Here is a 20,651-nt window from a genome sequence, read left to right as displayed (position 1 = left end):
CTATCTAACTATCTATCTATCTATCTATCTCCTATCTATCTATCTATCTATCTATCTATCTATCTATCTATCTATCTATCTCCTATCTATCTATCTATCTAACTATCTATCTATCTATCTATCTATCTCCTATCTATCTATCTATCTATCTATCTATCTATCTATCTATCTCCTATCTATCTATCTATCTCCTATCTATCTATCTATCTATCTATCTATCTATCTATCTCCTATCTATCTATCTATCTATCTATCTATCTATCTATCTATCTCCTATCTATCTATCTATCTATCTATCTATCTATCTCCTATCTATCTATCTATCTATCTATCTCCTATCTATCTATCTCCTATCTATCTATCTATCTATCTATCTATCTATCTATCTATCTATCTCCTATCTATCTATCTATCTATCTATCTCCTATCTATCTATCTCCTATCTATCTATCTATCTATCCAGGGGCGGACTGGGCCACCGGGGGACCGGGGAAACCCCCGGTGGGCCCCAAGCAGGAGTAGGCCCCGCCCCCCAGTCAGGGAGCACGGTCCCCCCGCATCGGGGGCCCCCGTGCTCCTGGGGGGCCCACTCAGCCGCCGATAGCTGGCCGGCACCTTCCCTTCCTTGTGATCGCAAGCATCTGCTTGCGATCACAAGGGTGCTGCCGCCGCCGCCCCAACAGATGAGTAGCTGCTGGTCCCGGCAGCGTCATCACCACTGAGCTCTGTGCGGCTGCTAGGACTTCCGGTTCACGTAGCGCATACCGGAAGTCCCAGCCGCTGCGGCGCGCACGGAGCTCAGTGTTGATGGCGCTGTCCAGGACCAGGAGCTGCTCGTCTGTCGGGGAACAGAGGAGAAGAGACCAACGACGGGGGAGCGTGTTGACAGGTGAGTTGAGTTTCGGTTTTGTTTTTTTTATCATAGGGGAGAGATGGACAACATGAGGGGGGTGGGGGAGAGATGGACAACATGAGGGGGGTGGGGGAGAGATGGACAACATGAGGGGGGAGAGATGGACAACATGAGGGGGGGGGGGGAGAGATGGACAACATGAGGGGGGGGGAGAGATGGACAACATGAGGAGGGGGGGAGAGATGGACAACATGAGGGGGGTGGGGGAGAGATGGACAACATGAGGGGGGTGGGGGAGAGATGGACAACATGAGGGGGGTGGGGGAGAGATGGACAACATGAGGGGGGAGAGATGGACAACATGAGGGGGGGGAGATGGACAACATGAGGGGGGGGAGATGGACAACATGAGGGGGGGGAGATGGACAACATGAGGGGGGGGAGATGGACAACATGAGGGGGGGGAGATGGACAACATGAGGGGGGGGAGATGGACAACATGAGGGGGGGGGAGATGGACAACATGAAGGGGGGGGAGATGGACAACATGAGGGGGAGAGATGGACAACATGAGGGGGAGAGATGGACAACATGAGGGGGGAGAGATGGACAACATGAGGGGGGGAGAGATGGACAACATGAGGGGGGGAGAGATGGACAACATGGGGGAGAGATGGACAACATGGGGGAGAGATGGACAACATGGGGGAGAGATGGACAACATGGGGGAGAGATGGACAACATGGGGGAGAGATGGACAACATGGGGGGGGGAGAGATGGACAACATGGGGGGGGGGGAGATGGACAACATGGGGGGGGGAGATGGAAAACATGGGGGAGAGATGGACAACATGAGGGGGGGAGATGGACAACATGAGGAGGGGGGGAGATGGACAACATGAGGGGGGAGAGATGGACAACATGAGGGGGGGGAGATGGACAACATGAGGGGGGGGAGATGGACAACATGAGGGGGGGGAGATGGACAACATGAGGGGGGGGAGATGGACAACATGAGGGGGGGGAGATGGACAACATGAGGGGGGGGAGATGGACAACATGAAGGGGGGGAGATGGACAACATGAGGGGGGGGAGATGGACAACATGGGGGGGAGATGGACAACATGGGGGAGAGATGGACAACATGAAGGGGGGGAGATGGACAACATGAGGGGGGGGGAGATGGACAACATGGGGGGGAGATGGACAACATGGGGGAGAGATGGACAACATGAAGGGGGGAGATGGACAACATGAGGGGGGGGGGAGATGGACAACATGAGGGGGGGGGAGATGGACAACATAGGGGGGGGAGATGGACAACATGAGGGGGGGGGAGATGGACAACATGGGGGGGAGATGGACAACATGGGGGGGAGATGGACAACATGGGGGAGAGATGGACAACATGGGGGAGAGATGGACAACATGAAGGGGGGAGAGATGGACAACATGGGGGAGAGATGGACAACATGAGGGGGGGGAGATGGACAACATGAGGGGGGGGAGATGGACAACATGGGGGGGAGATGGACAACATGGGGGAGAGATGGACAACATGGGGGAGAGATGGACAACATGAAGGGGGGGGATGGACAACATGGGGGGGAGATGGACAACATGGGGGAGAGATGGACAACATGAGGGGGGGGAGATGGACAACATGGGGGAGAGATGGACAACATGAGGGGGGGGAGATGGACAACATGGGGGGGAGATGGACAACATGGGGGGGGAGAAGGACAACATGAGGGGGAGAAGGACAACATGAGGGGGGGGGAGATGGACAACATGGGGGGGAGATGGACAACATGAGGGGGGGGGAGATGGACAACATGGGGGGAGAGATGGACAACATGGGGGGGGAGAGACAACATGAGGGGGCTATAGGGGGGGATGGACAACATGAGGGGCTATAGGGGGGAGATGGACAACATGAGGGGCTATAGGGGGGAGATGGACAACATGAGGGGCTATAGGGGGAGATGGACAACATGAGGGGGCTATAGGGGGGAGATGGACAACATGAGGGGGCTATAGGGGGAGATGGACAACATGAGGGGGCTATAGGGGGGAGATGGACAACATGAGGGGGCTATAGGGGGGATGGACAACATGAGGGGGCTATAGGGGGGGTGGACAACATGAGGGGGCTATAGGGGGGGGGTGGACAACATGAGGGGGCTATAGGGGGGAGATGGACAACATGAGGGGGCTATAGGGGGGAGATGGACAACATGAGGGGGCTATAGGGGGGAGATGGACAACATGAGGGGGGGGGGGAGATGGACAACATGAGGGGGCTATAGGGGGGAGATGGACAACATGAGGGGGCTATAGGGGGGAGATGGACAACATGAGGGGGCTATAGGGGGGGTGGACAACATGAGGGGGCTATAGGGGGGAGATGGACAACATGAGGGGGGTATAGGGGGGAGATGGACAACATGAGGGGGCTATGGGGGGATGGACAACATGAGGGGGCTATGGGGGGAGATGGAAACCATGAGGGGGCTATAGGGGGGGTGGACAACATGAGGGGGCTATAGGGGGGGATGGACAACATGAGGGGGCTATAGGGGGGGATGGACAACATGAGGGGGCTATGGGGGGGATGGACAACATGAGGGGGCTATGGGGCGGATGGAAAACATGAGGGGGCTATGGGGGGGATGGACAACATGAGGGGGCTATGGGGAGATGGAAAACAAGGGGGCTATGGGGGGGTGGACAACATGAGGGGGCTATTACTGAGGAATCGACAACATGAGGGGGCCATATGGGGTGAATGGACATGAGGATATCTATATTGAAGAAGGACAACTTGAGGGTGCTATTTATATGGGGATGGACAGCATAAGGGGGGTACCTATATGGGGGATGGACAATATGGGGTGCCATTTATAAGGGGGACAACAGAGGGGGGACCATATACTGTAAGGAATATATATATATATATATATATATATATATATATATATATATATATATGTATATATATATATATATATATATAGAGTGAGGGCGTACAGGGGCCAATACAGATGTGCAGTTTGTAGAGAGATGAGGATGGTGACATAGTGAGGAGCCTAATATGTCTGTCTGGCAGATTCTGTGGATTCGTGGCTCATAGAAGTTCTCATTATGGCCCAGGACGGATGGAGAAGATGAAAAGGGAAGAACTCCGATCAGAAAAGACGTCCCCTGTGAGTCACCTGATATATTTGCACTGTAATGTATATGGTGTATAGAACCTGTGTAGAGCTGTGTCTACCTCTATATGACTGGATGAGGTGATGGTGATCTGTGTACAGTGAATCTTATTCAGTAGCAGTGGTGGTGTTAGTCAGTATGTGGTGGTATTAGTCAGTATGTGGTGGTATTAGTCAGTATGTGGTGGTATTTGTCAGTATGTGGTGGTATTTGTTGCTTGTAATCCGGTACTGTTTTTTATTGTTCTTAGTATACTAGATTTGGCCAGTAACAATATAGTGATGGTATTGGTTGTGGTGTGGCGGTAATATTTTCCCCTTGTATACTGGTATTATTGGTATACAGGATTTGTTCAGTAACAGTATGGCAGTAATATGTATGGTGATAATATTTCCCTCTGATATACTGGTATTATTAGTAATATCACTCTCAGTATACAGGATCTGGTCAGTAACAGTATGGCGGTAATTGTAGCCGTAATATGTATGGTGATAATATTTCCCGCCTATATAATGGTATTATTGGTAAACTCAGTCTCAGTATACAGGATCTGGTCAGTAATAGTATGGCGGTATTATGTGTGGGGATATTTGCTCTTTACATACTGGTGTTATTGGTAGCTGTATGACTTTTGTATCTTAGTATACAGCGTTATCATACAAAGGAAATTGTCTTATAGCCCAATTACACCGGCCAATTATCGGTAACAAGCGCTCCTAGGAAGCCCCATGTAAAAGTGTCAGAGATCAGCTGACAAGCAAATGCCCCATAGTCGGCTGATTTGATCTTTTGTGCGGCTGTAAAAATCATTGCTGTCGGCTGCACGTCTCTGTGTATTTTCCTGCCCTGCTGATTAGCAATCGTTTGCAGCCCTACACTGCCCCATATCACGCCGTGTAACTGGACCCTTATTAATGTTACCATAGATAAGTATGGTGGCTGAAGGGTGGGCCCTAAGAATGATTTCCCCTGGTGGGCCCAAGGCACTCCAGTCCGACACTGTATCTATCTATCTATTTATCTCCTATCTCCCATCTATCTATCTCCTATCTATCTATCTATCTATCTATCTATCTATCTATCTATCTATCTATCTATCTATCTCCTATCTATCTATCTATCTATCTATCTATCTATCTATCTCCTATCTATCTATCTATCTCCTATCTATCTATCTATCTATCTATCTATCTATCTATCTATCTCCTATCTATCTATCTCCTATCTATCTATCTATCTATCTATCTCCTATCTATCTATCTATCTATCTATCTATCTATCTCCTATCTATCTATCTATCTATCTATCTATCTATCTATCTCCTATCTATCTATCTCCTATCTATCTATCTATCTATCTATCTATCTATCTATCTCCTATCTATCTATCTATCTATCTATCTATCTATCTATCTATCTATCTATCTCCTATCTATCTATCTATCTATCTATCTATCTCCTATCTATCTATCTATCTCCTATCTATCTATCTATCTATCTATCTATCTATCTATCTATCTCCTATCTATCTATCTATCTATCTATCTATCTATCTATCTATCTATCTCCTATCTATCTCCTATCTATCTATCTATCTATCTATCTCCTATCTATCTATCTATCTATCTATCTCCTATCTATCTATCTCCTATCTATCTATCTATCTATCTATCTATCTATCTATCTCCTATCTATCTATCTATCTATCTATCTATCTATCTATCTCCTATCTATCTATCTATCTATCTATCTATCTCCTATCTATCTATCTATCTATCTATCTCCTATCTATCTATCTATCTATCTATCTATCTATCTATCTATCTCCTATCTATCTATCTATCTATCTATCTATCTATCTATCTCCTATCTATCTATCTCCTATCTATCTATCTATCTATCTATCTATCTCCTATCTATCTATCTATCTATCTATCTATCTATCTCCTATCTATCTATCTATCTATCTATCTATCTATCTCCTATCTATCTATCTCCTATCTATCTATCTATCTATCTATCTATCTATCTATCTCCTATCTCCCATCTATCTATCTCCTATCTATCTATCTATCTATCTATCTATCTATCTATCTCCTATCTATCTATCTATCTATCTATCTCCTATCTATCTATCTATCTATCTATCTATCTATCTATCTATCTATCTATCTCCTATCTATCTATCTATCTCCTATCTATCTATCTATCTATCTATCTATCTCCTATCTATCTATCTATCTATCTATCTATCTATCTATCTATCTCCTATCTATCTATCTATCTATCTATCTATCTATCTATCTATCTATCTATCTCCTATCTATCTATCTATCTATCTATCTATCTATCTATCTATCTCCTATCTATCTCCTATCTATCTATCTATCTATCTATCTATCTATCTATCTATCTATCTATCTATCTCCTATCTATCTTCTATCTATCTATCTATCTATCTATCTATCTCCTATCTATCTATCTATCTATCTATCTATCTATCTATCTATCTCCTATCTATCTATCTATCTATCTATCTATCTATCTATCTATCTCCTATCTATCTATCTATCTCCTATCTATCTATCTCCTATCTATCTATCTATCTATCTATCTATCTATCTATCTATCTATCTATCTCCTATCTATCTCCTATCTATCTATCTATCTCCTATCTATCTATCTATCTATCTATCTATCTATCTATCTATCTATCTATCTCCTATCTATCTCCTATCTATCTATCTATCTATCTCCTATCTCCCATCTATCTATCTTCTATCTATCTATCTATCTATCTATCTATCTATCTATCTATCTATCTCCTATCTATCTATCTATCTATCTATCTCCTATCTATCTATCTATCTATCTATCTATCTATCTATCTATCTATCTATCTATCTCCTATCTATCTATCTATCTATCTATCTATCTATCTATCTATCTATCTTTCTATCTACAATAAATAAAGAAAAAAAGCAGCACTTCAGGTATATAGTATAGGGGTGCCAGCGGTAAACACCCGGGTCCAGGGTGTATGCAATATAAATTCACAAATACCGCAGCACGCCTCAATTGCAATTGAAAAAAGTGGTTTTATTCACCCATGTAAGAAAATGCAACGTTTCAGCTCAAGCGATATGAGCCTTTCTCAAGCAGTGAACACACACCCCTCTGTGGGGGGATTTTATACACAGCAAGCCAGTAAACAATTAGTGATAATAAAGTGCAAAAATAGTGCAAAATTATACATATCGTGTATATAAGCGCATCCTGCGTTAGTATATCATTGTCATCTATTATATCTCAAATTACAAACTCAGTGTATAACAAATGTGAGTTTAAAAATGGAATAAAGAAACATTTGAGTCAATTAAGTAATCAACAACCAACTGTGAGTACACAGCGGCGGCCAACACAGCGATCCAAACCCTCTGCTGTGAGCAAGCTTGTTTACAGAAAAATAGAAAAAAACTCAACAGATAAACTGACCGTCTGGAGAACGCTCCATGTGTATGTCCCTTATAAGATGAAGCGCACAGCCATCTTCAAACGCAACTGCGTGCGTGTCAGTATGTTGTACGCATGCGCTAATCCTGCGCTAGGAGCCAATAGAGAGAGAGGGGAGTGTATACAACATCACATGACTATGACGTGTTAAGAACGTAATCTAGTGTATAAGGCATAATGATGAATATACTGTGTATTCAATAAAGAAAATCAGGAGCGTAAAGTAGGTAATGCAGGGCACCAACATGATTCAGTTTACAAGCACACCAATTACCACTAGACTCGCAGTCGCCGGACAACAACTATCCAGACAACTGCCGGTGTCCGGTATCACCTCTCAGCGCAGGGGAAATCTGCTCCGAGTAGTGCTCCAGATAACCCAGTGGGGGCTCACACCATACATACTTCCCTGCTACCCTATGACCGCATCCTTTAAGTGTGTTAAGAAAAAAGGTTGAAGATACAAACACGTACATGTCAATAGTATACACTCCCCCTGTTAATAACTTATAGACGGTCAGTTAATCCAGAACGATAATAAAATACAAAAAGAAAAAAGAATTCTTGAGGGATTCACGCTGTCAGCTGTCGGATGTCAACTCACACTAGAAGTGCTTGATACTCCAATCTAAGTAAAAAAAGAGACAGAGAAAAGAAATGTTAGAATATTATTCAAGAACAATAACTAAAATTACAATAATATCAAAACAATGTGTGTGTTCATGACACCACACTTCAAGGTAAGTATCTCGGACGCACCATGGTAGGTCAGTAGGGTTTCTGGCAAATACTGCATACACATAATCAGAACTGGTTAGTTAAACATGATGAAGGTTAATTAATTGCTGTATCTTGGAAGTAACTTAAAATCTACATTTAAACCCGAGGGTCTCAAGGTGTGTAACTTGAAAATCCACTCCAACTCCCGTTTTTTTAGGATGGACAATCTCCTCCCATGGTCAAAGGGGGCACGTGATCTATCAGCATAAAACGAAGATCCTTTTCCACATGCCCCACCTCAGTAAAATGTTTGGATACCGGTAAGTCAAGACGTTTTTTTCTAATCGTGTACCGATGTTGGTTGAGACGTGTACGAATGTCATAAGTGGTTTCTCCTACATAAAGGAGTTTACAAGGGCACCACAATATGTAAACAACATGGTCAGAACTACATGTCAGGAAGCGCTTTATTGGATAAACCTTGCCTGTATGCGGATGTGTAAATACTTGCCCTTTCTGCATATATCCACAAGTCACACACCCTAGGCAGGGGAAACAACCTATTTTTTTAGGACCCAGGAAAGTATGTCGTGTCTCCCTAAGATCATGTACATCTGTTTTGACCAATTGGTCGCGTAAATTATTAGTCCTCCGATAGGACATCAAGGGGCGATTTCTGAATTCTTCAATGTCAGGAAAACTCCTACTCAAAACACTCCAATGCCTGTTAAGGATATTGGCAATCAATGGGCACAGAGAATTGTACGTTGTAACAAAAGGAACTCTATTAAATTTCTGTTTAATAGTAGTTGAGGTCAACAATGTGTCCCTATCTAGTGTCTGGACCATGTCCTTCTGTTCCTCCACTATTCTCTGTGGGTAGCCTCTTTTAAGAAAATTCTTACTCATGTTATCCAGTGCCGTGTCCAGATGTTGTGGTTCAGCCACTATCCGTTTTGCCCTTAAAAACTGGCTCTTGGGGAGACTACGTTTCATTGGAGGGGGGTGATTAGAGTCAAACCTCAACAGGGTGTTCCTATCTGTAGGCTTCACATGTAATCTTGTGTACAGTTTGTTGTTTTTAATTTATACTACTGTATCCAGGAATGTGACCTCATTCCTGGAATGTGTCAAAGTAAATTGAATGTCAGGGTCCAACTGGTTTAGGAACTGCCAAAACTGAATCAGATCTTCCTCAGAGCCATCCCAAATGAGGAACACGTCGTCTATGTATCTCCACCAGCCACGTAAGGAACGGGCATGGTGGGACACATAGACCGACGCCTCCTCAAGGTGCTCCACGTACAGATTGGCATATGCCGGTGCCATGTTGGACCCCATAGCTGTGCCCTTCTGTTGCAAAAAAATCTTTTTATCATGTATGTATGTATGGTGTGAGCCCCCACTGGGTTATCTGGAGCACTACTCGGAGCAGATTTCCCCTGCGCTGAGAGGTGATACCGGACACCGGCAGTTGTCTGGATAGTTGTTGTCCGGCGACTGCGAGTCCAGTGGTAATTGGTGTGCTTGTAAACTGAATCATGTTGGTGCCCTGCATTACCTACTTTACGCTCCTGATTTTCTTTATTGAATACACAGTATATTCATCATTATGCCTTATACACTAGATTACGTTCTTAACACGTCATAGTCATGTGATGTTGTATACACTCCCCTCTCTCTCTATTGGCTCCTAGCGCAGGATTAGCGCATGCGTACAACATACTGACACGCACGCAGTTGCGTTTGAAGATGGCTGTGCGCTTCATCTTATAAGGGACATACACATGGAGCGTTCTCCAGACGGTCAGTTTATCTGTTGAGTTTTTTTCTATTTTTCTGTAAACAAGCTTGCTCACAGCAGAGGGTTTGGATCGCTGTGTTGGCCGCCGCTGTCTACTCACAGTTGGTTGTTGATTACTTAATTGACTCAAATGTTTCTTTATTCCATTTTTAAACTCACATTTGTTATACACTGAGTTTGTAATTTGAGATATAATAGATGACAATGATATACTAACGCAGGATGCGCTTATATACACGATATGTATAATTTTGCACTATTTTTGCACTTTATTATCACTAATTGTTTACTGGCTTGCTGTGTATAAAATCCCCCCACAGAGGGGTGTGTGTTCACTGCTTGAGAAAGGCTCATATCGCTTGAGCTGAAACGTTGCATTTTCTTACATGGGTGAATAAAACCACTTTTTTCAATTGCAATTGAGGCGTGCTGCGGTATTTTTGAATTTATATCTATCTATCTATCTATCTATCTATCAGTTTCTATCTATCTATCTATCTATCTATCTATCTATCTATCTATCTCCTATCTATCTCCTATCTATCTCTCTCCTATCTATCTATCTATCTATCTATCTATCTATCTATCTATCTATCTATCTCCTATCTATCTATATCTATCTATCTATCTATCTATCTATCTATCTATCTATCTATCTAGCTTATTTTGCACTTATGTTCTTTTAAACATTCAAACTTCACACATCAGTGGAAGAATGTAGTTTTAAATGGGAATTGTCTTGAAATGAGTGAATTTACAGTAATAACGGCTTGTAAAAAATTCAAACCATTGTTAACAAATATACGTTCCTTAAAAGCGCTCCATTCCCAGGCTTATAGCGCTTTTATCCTTTGGTCTATGGGGCTGTGTCAGGTGTAATTTTTGGCGCCATGATGGATGTGTTCTTTCTATCGGTACCTTGATTGCGCATATACGACTTTTTGATCGCTTTTTGTAAATTTTTTTCTGGATTTGATGCGACCAAAAATGCGCAATTTTGCACTTTTGCAATTTTTTTGCGCTTACCGTGCGGGATCAGGAATGTGATTAATTAATAGTTTGGGCGATTGCGCACGCGGCGATAGCAAACGTGTTTATTTATTCATTTATTTTTATTTATAACATGGGGAAAGAGGGGTGATTGAAACTTTTATTAGAGGAGGGGGCTTTTTATTAATAACAACACTTTTACTAGAAGCCCTCCTGGGGTTAGGGTTATTCCCCCTGGGGGACTTCTAGTATATGCACTCTGATCTCCCATTGATCTATGCTGTATATAGTTATACAGCATAGATCGATGAGATCGGCACTTGATTGCTTTCGGCTGCTGCAGCCGAAAACAACCAAGTGCCGAGCCGTGGTCAGCGCCACTTTGGCGAAGACCCCGGCAGGTAATAGACACGGAGATCGCTCCTCCGGGACAACATCCCGGAGGAGTGATCTCCGCCACTAGACACCAGGGAACGGCTGCATACGGTAATCAACTTTGACAGCTGCCTCCGATTACCTGATTAGAGGGCATTGCAATCGGACCATGCCCGCTAATAGCCATAGTCCCGGGCTACACGCGGCACCCGGGACCGCGGCGGTTCAGAGCGGGATCGCCGCTCGACCCCGCTCTGAACACCTCTTCCAGACATATGACGTACGGGTACGTCATATGTCCCTAAGAGGTTTTAAAGGGGTAGTTCACAAAAATAAAACAAAACAATCAGATCAACTGGCCCTAGCAAGAACCAGAGATTTGTAAATTACTTCTATTAAAAAAATATCACGTTTTCCAGTACTTATCAGCTACTGTATGTCCTGCAGGAAGTAGTATGTTCCTTTCCTGTCTGACACAGTGCTCTCTGCTAGCACCTCTGTCCAGAGCAGTAGCAAATCCCCATAAAAAAAACCTCTCCTTCTCTCTAGACTGGAAAGAATACACCATTAACTGAAAGACATACAGCAGCTGATAAGTACCGGAAGACTGGATCTAGTCCTGGAAAACTTTAACCAGCACTGGATCCAGCCTTTCCCAGCACCAGAGAGGAGCGGCAGTGAGCGCTATGCTTTGTTATTACTGTAAATTTGCTCATCTCTAAATCTGTCACTAAAAAAACCTTTTAAAAAGAGTTTTGATCAATCAGAATGCTCTGACGATTGGGCGGGGAGAAGCATGTGATACGGCTGTCAGTGAACTCCATCCAGCAGCCCCATAGACTTATATTGGAGCCACTGGGTAGAGATCGCTGCAAACAAGGAGCTAAATGCTCTACCACATTCCACTCCGTCTCCTGATCAGTCGGGATCGCAACATTAAGGGCCCTATTATACTGAGAAATAATCGGCTGATTCGACCGAATATCGTTCTATGTAATAGAGACAATGATCATCAACCTAAAATTGTCAAACGCCGACCGTGCATCGTTGCTTGTAAGAGGGATGCGCGGACGATGGCTGGCTATTGCCCAAACACCTGATAACTTACCTCTCCCCACTCCCGGTCTTCTCTCCTGTTTTCCGCAGCTCCCTGGTCCGGGCAGCTCCAGAGTCTGAGCGACCGGTTACCTGACAGGCCGCTCAGTCACTGCTGCCGCCAGGATCGGGAAGCTGTGGAGCATGGGAGAGAAGACCGGGAGTGGGGAGAGGTGTTTGGGCAAGGGCTTCATGGACATCGCTAATGATGTCTGTGTAGCCCTTACTGCCCGATCATCGGGCCGTCTAATAGGTCCAGTAAACGACCATCGATCTAGCAGATCGGCGCTTGTTTACTAAAATGATCGGGCAGTTGTCGGCCCGTGGGAGTAAGTATGCAAACTAGACTTCTTCTCAAAAAGAAGTCAATGCTTGATCCTCTTCAAGATCAAGAAAAATAGCTAGAGATTAACAAAACCAGTTTATCAGTCTACCAGTATCCACGTAAAGAGATATTCTCATCTGAACTAATATAGTTATATTAGTCAGGGTAATTATATATATATATATATATATATATATATATATACACACTAAATATAAACTATGGGGGACATTTATGAAGAATCGTGTACAAGTAGGCCCTGGCCCCAATTACCCCGCCAGATGCACTAAGAGGCGCATGCTTCTTAGTGAAACTGGTGTAACAGGCAAAGTCTGGCGAAAATGTTTATAAAACTATTGTATTGCCTCACAAAAGTTATACAAATCACCAATATACATTTATTACGAGAAATGCCCATAAAGTGCTTTTTTTTTCCTGCACTTACTACTGCATCAAGGCTTCACTTCCTGGATAACATGGTGATGTCACTTCCTGGATAACATGGTGATGTCACTTCCTGGATAACATGGCATAGTTGCCAGCATTTGAATTTTTTTCCAGGGACACTTTAGTGTTGGCAATAAGGGGTGTGGCTTATAGTAAGTGTGGTCTCAGTGGGTGTGGCCTATTGTGGGTGTGGTTTACAGGGTTTGGCTTGTCACCAGTGTTTTGGTTTTTTCCCCCCATAATTTTCCAGTTAGAACTTTACAGAGAGAACAACACAAAAGCATGAGAGGTGTAGTAGTAGTACAGGAATAGATGAGGGGTGTAGTAGTAGTACAGGAATAGATGAAAGGTGTAGTAGTAGTACAGGAATAGATGAGGGGTGTAGTAGTAGTACAGGAATAGATGAAAGGTGTAGTAGTAGTACAGGAATAGATGAGGGGTGTAGTAGTAGTAGTACAGGAACACATGAGGGGTATAGTAGTACAGGAACAGATGAGGGGCAGGGGTGTAGCTAGGAGTCATGGGGCCCCATAGCAAACAACTGCATGTGGCCCCACAAAACCTTGAAAACTTGGTAGCTGGGGGAGACTGGGGGTGACTGAAGCAGACTGAGGGTGACTAGAGCAGACTGGGGGTGACTGGAGCAGACTGGGGATGACTGGAGCAGACTGGGGGTGACTGGGAGTAAATGGAGCAGACTGGGGGTGACTGGAGCAGACTGGGGATAACTGGGGCAGACTGGGGGTGACTGAAGCAGACTGGGGATAACTGGGGCAGACTGGGGGTGACTGAAGCAGACTGAGGGTGACTCGAGCAGACTGAGGGAGACTGGAGAAGACTGAGGGTGACTGGGGGAGACTGGAGCAGACTGGGGGTGACTGGAGCAGACTGAGGGTGACTAGATCAGACTGAGGGTGACTGGAGCAGACTGGGGGTGACTGGAGCAGACTGAGGGTGACTGGAGCAGACTGAGGGTGACTGGAGCAGACTGGGGGTGACTGGGAGTAAATGGAGCAGACTGGGGGTGACTGGAGCAGACTGGGGATAACTGGGGCAGACTGGGGGTGACTGAAGCAGACTGAGGGTGACTGGAGCAGACTGAGGGAGACTGGAGAAGACTGAGGATGACTGGGGGAGACTGGAGCAGACTGGGGGTGACTGGAGCAGACTGGGGGAGGCTGGGAGTAAATGGAGCAGACTGGAGGTGACTGGAGCATACTGAGGAAGACTGGAGCAAACAGAGTAACTGAGAGTGACTAGAGACTTAGGGTAACTGAGGGTGACTGGAGAAGACTGAGGGTGACTGGGGGTGACTGGAGCAGACTGGGGATAACTGAGGGTGACTGGAGCAGACTGAGGGTGACTGGAGCAGACTGAGGAAGACTGGAGCAAACAGAGTAACTGCGAGTGACTAGAGACTTAGGGTAACTGAGGGTGACTGGAGCAGACTGAGGGTGACTGGGGGTGACTGGAGCAGACTGGGGATAACTGAGGGTGACTGGAGCAGACTGAGGGTAACTGGGGGTAACTGAGGGTGACTGGGAATGACTGGAGCAGACTGAGGGTAACTGGGGGTGACTGGAGCAGACTGGGGGTGACTGGAGCAGACTGAGGGTGAATGAGGGTGACTGGAGCAGACTGAGGGTGATTCGGGGTGACTGGAGAAGACTGAGGGTGACTAGGGCAGACTAGGGGAAACTTAAGCAGACTGGGAAAGACTGGGGGTAGCTGGGGCAGACTAGGGGTAGCTTGGGCAGACTGGGAGAGACTGGGGGTAGTTTGGGTAGACTAGGGGGTAACTGGGGTAGACTGGGGGGTGGCTGGGGAAGACTGGGGGTGGCTGGTGCAGACTGGTGGGTGGCTGGGGCAGACTGGGGGTAGCTGGGGGAGATTGGGGCAGACTGGGGGTGACTGGGGCAGACTGGGGGTAGCTGGGGCAGACTGGGGGTAGCTGGGGCAGACTGGGGCAGACTGGGGGTGCCTGGGGCAGACTGGGGGTGGCTGGTGCAGACTGGGGGGTGGCTGGGGCAGACTGGGGGTAGCTGGGGGAGATTGGGGCAGACTGGAAGAGACTTGGGGCAGCTGGAGCAGACTGGGGGTTGGCTGGGGCCGACTGAGAGAGACTGGAGGTAGCTTGGGCAGACTGGGGGGTAGCTGGGGCAGACTGGGGGGTGGCTGGGGCAGACTGGGGGGTGGCTGGGGTAGCTGGGGGAGATTGGAGCAGACTAGGGGGTGACTGGGAGAGACCGGGGTAGCTGGGGCAGACTGGGGGGTGGTTGGGGCAGGCTGGGTGAGTTTGCGGCAGACTGGGGGGTGACTGAGAGAGACTGGGGGTAGCTGGGGTAGTCGCTTTATGCAAAAAAAAAAAAAAAAGGAAAATGGATGGAAAAAAAAGGATGCATTTGTGTGATCCGTTTTTCCATTGACATCCATTATAAAAAAACAGATCAAAACGCATCCGTTTTTTTACGTACACAAAAGCGTGGTCAACCATGTTTTGTATACACTAAAAAGAAGATGCGTTTTGATCCATTTTTATTTGAATCTGTTTTATTTGTTTGCGATAGAGGATGAAAAAAAAATGGACTGAAAAAAAGTGTGATCCCTGCCTTAGGCATAAATTTAGCAATAAATTGTGCAAGATTTATCAAGGCTCTTTCGTCTAATGATGATTTTTTGCGCTACAACTGTAAAATTTTGCACAGCCCATAAAAACCTCCTCCTGCTCCAAAAAAATTGTGCAGATGATGCACTGATGGGACGGCGCCATCTACTGCCAGTTCAATGTAAGCACTGTACTGTATTTCCCAACACAGGAAGCAGCTGTGTATTGGAGTATGATTAAAAAAAAAGGATCTTGGCACTTTTCAACAAATTAGACATAAAGTGAGAAAACCAGTGGAGTGATAACATTATGACTTGGGGGGTTCTGGCCTAGGCTATTCTACACCCCCCAGTATAGAATATATCCCCTGAGGTATACTGCGGCCTGGGCTAGAAGTGAGAAAACCAGTGACATGATAACTTGGAGGTATATAGTCTGGCCCAGACTGTTTTACACCCCAAATATAAAGTTTATCCCCAGGGGTATACTGTGGCCTGGGTCAGACTATACCTAGGTTTATAGTATGGCCTTGGCTATTTTACAACCCTGGGTATGAAAATATATTCCCTGGGGTATACTGTGGCCTGCGCCAGGGGTGAGAAAACCAATAAAGTAATAACATTATGGCCCGAAGAGATATACTCTGGCCTAGGCTATTTTACACCCGGGGTATACTCTGGCCTAGGCTATTTTATACTCTGGGGTATACTCTGGCCTAGGCTATTTTATACTCTGGGGTATACTCCGGCCTAGGCCATTTTATACCCGGGTATAATCTGGGTGGGCCTGCTACACCGGCCTGACTTGTGCCTGACGCACGTCGGCCACAGAAATCTACACCTGTTCCTGAGCAGGTGTAGATTTCTGCCATAATTTACGTCTGCAAGCAGCTGTAAATCATGGTGAATCTGGAGGAAAGAGGCTCGGCCTCCTGTGCCTGTTTTCTCATTTACGCCTGCTACCAGGTGTAAGGGTACTATTACATGGGCCGCTGGGGGCCCGATAATAACAGTAAACGAAACAGTTACACGGCCCAATAATCATTTAACAAGGGCTGCATGGACATCGTTTCGTTACCGATGTCCTTGCAGCCATTGCTAAACTGGCATACATTACCTATCCATGGTCTAGGGGTCCTCTTGCATTAAGCTTCTCCCCGGGTCCTGCGCGCTGCAGCTTCAGAGTGGCGGTCCCGGCCTGTGATTGGCATAGCGGCCTGTCAGCTAAGACAGGCCGCCCTGAAGCTGCAGCGTGCGGGACCCGGGGAGAAGAGGAGCAAGAGGAGCCCTGGACCATGGATAGGTAATGTATTTATTTTGCAAATCGTCAGCCGCGCACTGCTATTACACGTAGCGGTGTGCGGTCAGTGGCCGACAATTATAGGTCAGAACCTATATCAACCATCAGCAGATGACAACAATCATAGGCTGATCGTTGTGTTTATTACACGGAATGATAATCGGCCAGATATGGCCGATTCGGCTGATTATCGTTCCGTGTAATAGTACCCTAAGTCATGTCGAAAATCTACACCAGCTCAGAACAGCCTCAAATTCACAAAATTTACTGAGAGACGTGTGGGCATGGAGTTTTATGTATGTGTACTTATATCCAAATCTTGATAAATGCCCCCTATATCTATATATGCACATCAGCCAGACCACTGCTCTGCTTATAGCACAGTGGTGGTCGGTAACCTAGACAATGAGCTGTCAACAATGGGAGCAAAAGAGTGGAATATCCAGAGGAGGCAAGTATAACTATATTAGCTGAGATGGGAATACCCCTTTAATCCTGGGTGCTATAATAGTAGATACCATTAAAGGATAAAATATAAGCTTAAACTTTACTACAGAATTTACTTCACGACTTTTTCCCAAAGTACTAAATTTCAACAGACCAGTGCTAACCACCAAGACTTCATGGCTTCCGTTTTTTTCTTTACCATTTCTTTCAGTGAGGACTTTAAGAACAAAGAACTTAAAGTGAAAGCAGCTATTAAACATGTGGTGAACGTCAACTTTGGGAAAGAAAACATTACAGCACCGATAGTCTTACCGCCGGCCGACGCTATCATCAGTGCTTGGCTTCTGGGTGGTATCAGCAAAGATGAAGAGGATTTTGTTAAAATTCTAAGGAAGATCTCAAATTTGCTAAGAGTTGGGGGGCGCGTCGTACTATTAGGCAGCTTAGGCACAACATATTACACTGTGGGAAACGACAAGTTTAGGACTTTCAGCTATGATGAGGATTTCCTTAAGAAGGCTCTAACTGATTGCGGATTTGTGATTGAAGAATGTGTGGTTAGTGATAGAACGGCTGAGAGTGACCTTATTGACTATACGGCCATGATATTTACTGTAGCTTGCAAGAAGAAGTAGATCTGAGCAGAAAATTACGAGCTAAGCCTGAATATTAAAGGGGTTGGCCACTTTATAGTAAAATTGCTCAGTGTACATTATTAGTAAGTGTACTCACTACTGTATGTACTGACAGCAGCTTCCTGTGTACCTCATAGAGCTAACATCAAACTCCCCTCCTCCAGGCTGGGCACATGGAGGAGCATGTGACCAGGCCCCGCCCCCCAGTGTCCACCACTGAGCCTGTATATGTCTATGGAGAACACAGTGGACAGGGCATGGTCACATGCTCCTCCATGTCAGCCATTTTGTGGACTGAAACAAAACAGAGCAGGGCACCCCAGCCTGGTGAAGGGGAGTCTGATTTTAGCTCTATGACGTACACAGGGAGCTGCTGTCAGTATATACATTGACTACACTTACTAATACTTTGTACTGACCTATTTTACTATAAAGTGGCCAACCCCTTTAAGAGTTAATAAGTAAAGCTTTAAAACAGGATGCAATGCTCGTGCTTTCTTTATGATTTCCCTCATTCAGATGATTAATAGGAAATTTTTTTACTTGCTTCATGTGTGTCTCGTACGTGATAAGATAAGGATTAGTCAGTCGTCAGTAGTTGTGCATGATGTATCCCAGATGCTATATCAGACATAAAGATCTTCCAATTTTTATTTCAAAGAAGCACTTCAGATTACTATTATTATTATTATTATTAACCCTAAGGATCCATGATGTACCTGGTACATCATGGTGTCCCTAAGCGGATACAGATGAAGGTCACACTGCAGGGACAGTAGCGGGATATAATTTCACAGAGGTATGGAGGGGACCTTATATATCGTGGTTAACAATTTATAATGCATTTGTTGGGCAATGGGGAGCCAGCGAAGGGATTGACAGAGGGGAAAGACAGAAGCGTAGCGCAAGGGTAGGTGGATTAGTTGGGCAGCAGAGATGAGGATAGACTGGAGAGGAGTGAACATGAGTATTCAGCCTCAGGCGGCAGATTCCCAGAGGGGGTGGCCGCTGTTATTTTAGTTAAGTTCAACTTGACAAAAAATACAGTAGCCAGTCCCTGCTTGGTCCATGACGTCACCCGAATCAGGAACAGACTGCCCTGCACTGTGGTGAGCGGAGGTAGGGCGGGTGACCTCCGGAGAGTGGAAGTGAAAAATTTGCGGTGCTTTGGGGGGCACCATTTCAACTTTGCCTCAGGTGGCAGAAAACCTGGAGTCGGCCCTGGAGAGTGAGGGTGTCAGATAGAAGGCCAGAGAGGAGGATGTTGCAGTAGTCTGAGTGGGATAAACTGAGGGCATGTACCAATAGTTTTGTCAGGGTTGAGAAAGGAACGGATTCAGACATTTTTTTTATTTAAAGGCAGTAGGAAGTGGTCAGGGTCTGAACGTATGGTTTGAAGGAAAGGGCAGAATCAAAGGTGACTCCAAGGCAGCGGACTTGGTACAGGGGACTGAGTGCAGCCAATGACTGTGATTGACAGATTAGATGGAGGGGGGGGGGGTGGAGCGAGATTGAGGAAAGATGATAAATTCTGTTCTATCCATGTTTAGTTTTAGAAGTTGGGAGGAGAGGAAGAAAGATATAGGATCCTGGATAGGTTGTTTTTTCCTATATACACACACTCACCATTACTAGTCACTAGTCACTCCAGTTTACCCCCCCTCCCCCTCTCTTTACAAAATCAGAGGCTTTGTGGGTAAAGTAGGCAGCATTAGGAAATCATTTCAGTTCTAAAATAGAAATCAATATAGCTGAAAACCCATCAATATAGCTGAAAATCTGCCACATTGGCTAAAACAAGTATACACAAGGCATACACAAGCACATTTAGATGATCCTTTAATAAAAGTCTATATTGTTTAACATAATAGTTATAGGTAGTATAATATTGGGGTATTGGGAACCTCTTTATAGGTCCTTTTCTTGAACTAACTCAATCAGCTTCAGATCACTTGGATTTTCAAAGTTCTGTTCCCTATTTGCTTTATTAGTATACTATAATATAATAAAGTCAAGCATGTCTCAATTAACTGTTTGTGTCCTTTATTATGGTGGGAATATATCACTTATTTATCCTATAGGTTTTACAAATCTCGGTTTATGCACAATACATATATTGAGTGGGATGTACCAGATGTCAGCAATGACACAGAAGTAGTAAGCAAAATCAGAGTAAAAAATGATGGACAAATATCTATCCTCTATCAGAACTGCTGGTCATAGAATTTTTTAGATGCATACAGTACTTCAGTTCCAGTGTTAGCTATTGGTGACCCCTTGGATAATATTGTAAGGCTCTATGTGCTTGAGGTCTGAAGTGTCAACCAGA

At 45.1% G+C, this 20,651-nt stretch overlaps 1 protein-coding gene across 1 annotated transcript in view; it reads left to right on the top strand.

Annotated features, from left to right (window-relative positions):
- The window catches only part of LOC138769302 (nicotinamide N-methyltransferase-like), a 30,075-nt gene extending 9,727 nt beyond the window's left edge, over positions 1–20,348 (top strand). Inside the window, exon 3 of the mRNA XM_069947687.1 lies at positions 17,899–20,348. Within this exon, the coding sequence (XP_069803788.1) occupies positions 17,899–18,322 (424 nt within the window). The 3' untranslated portion in view covers positions 18,323–20,348. The remainder of the gene's footprint in view (positions 1–17,898) is intronic.
- Positions 20,349–20,651: the final 303 nt, after the last annotated feature.

Source organism: Dendropsophus ebraccatus, chromosome 12, assembly GCF_027789765.1.
Source record: "Dendropsophus ebraccatus isolate aDenEbr1 chromosome 12, aDenEbr1.pat, whole genome shotgun sequence".
In the NCBI taxonomy this organism is placed as follows: domain Eukaryota; kingdom Metazoa; phylum Chordata; class Amphibia; order Anura; family Hylidae; genus Dendropsophus; species Dendropsophus ebraccatus.
Note: the sequence above shows the minus strand (reverse complement) of the source record. Positions and strands in the feature narration are given on the sequence as shown.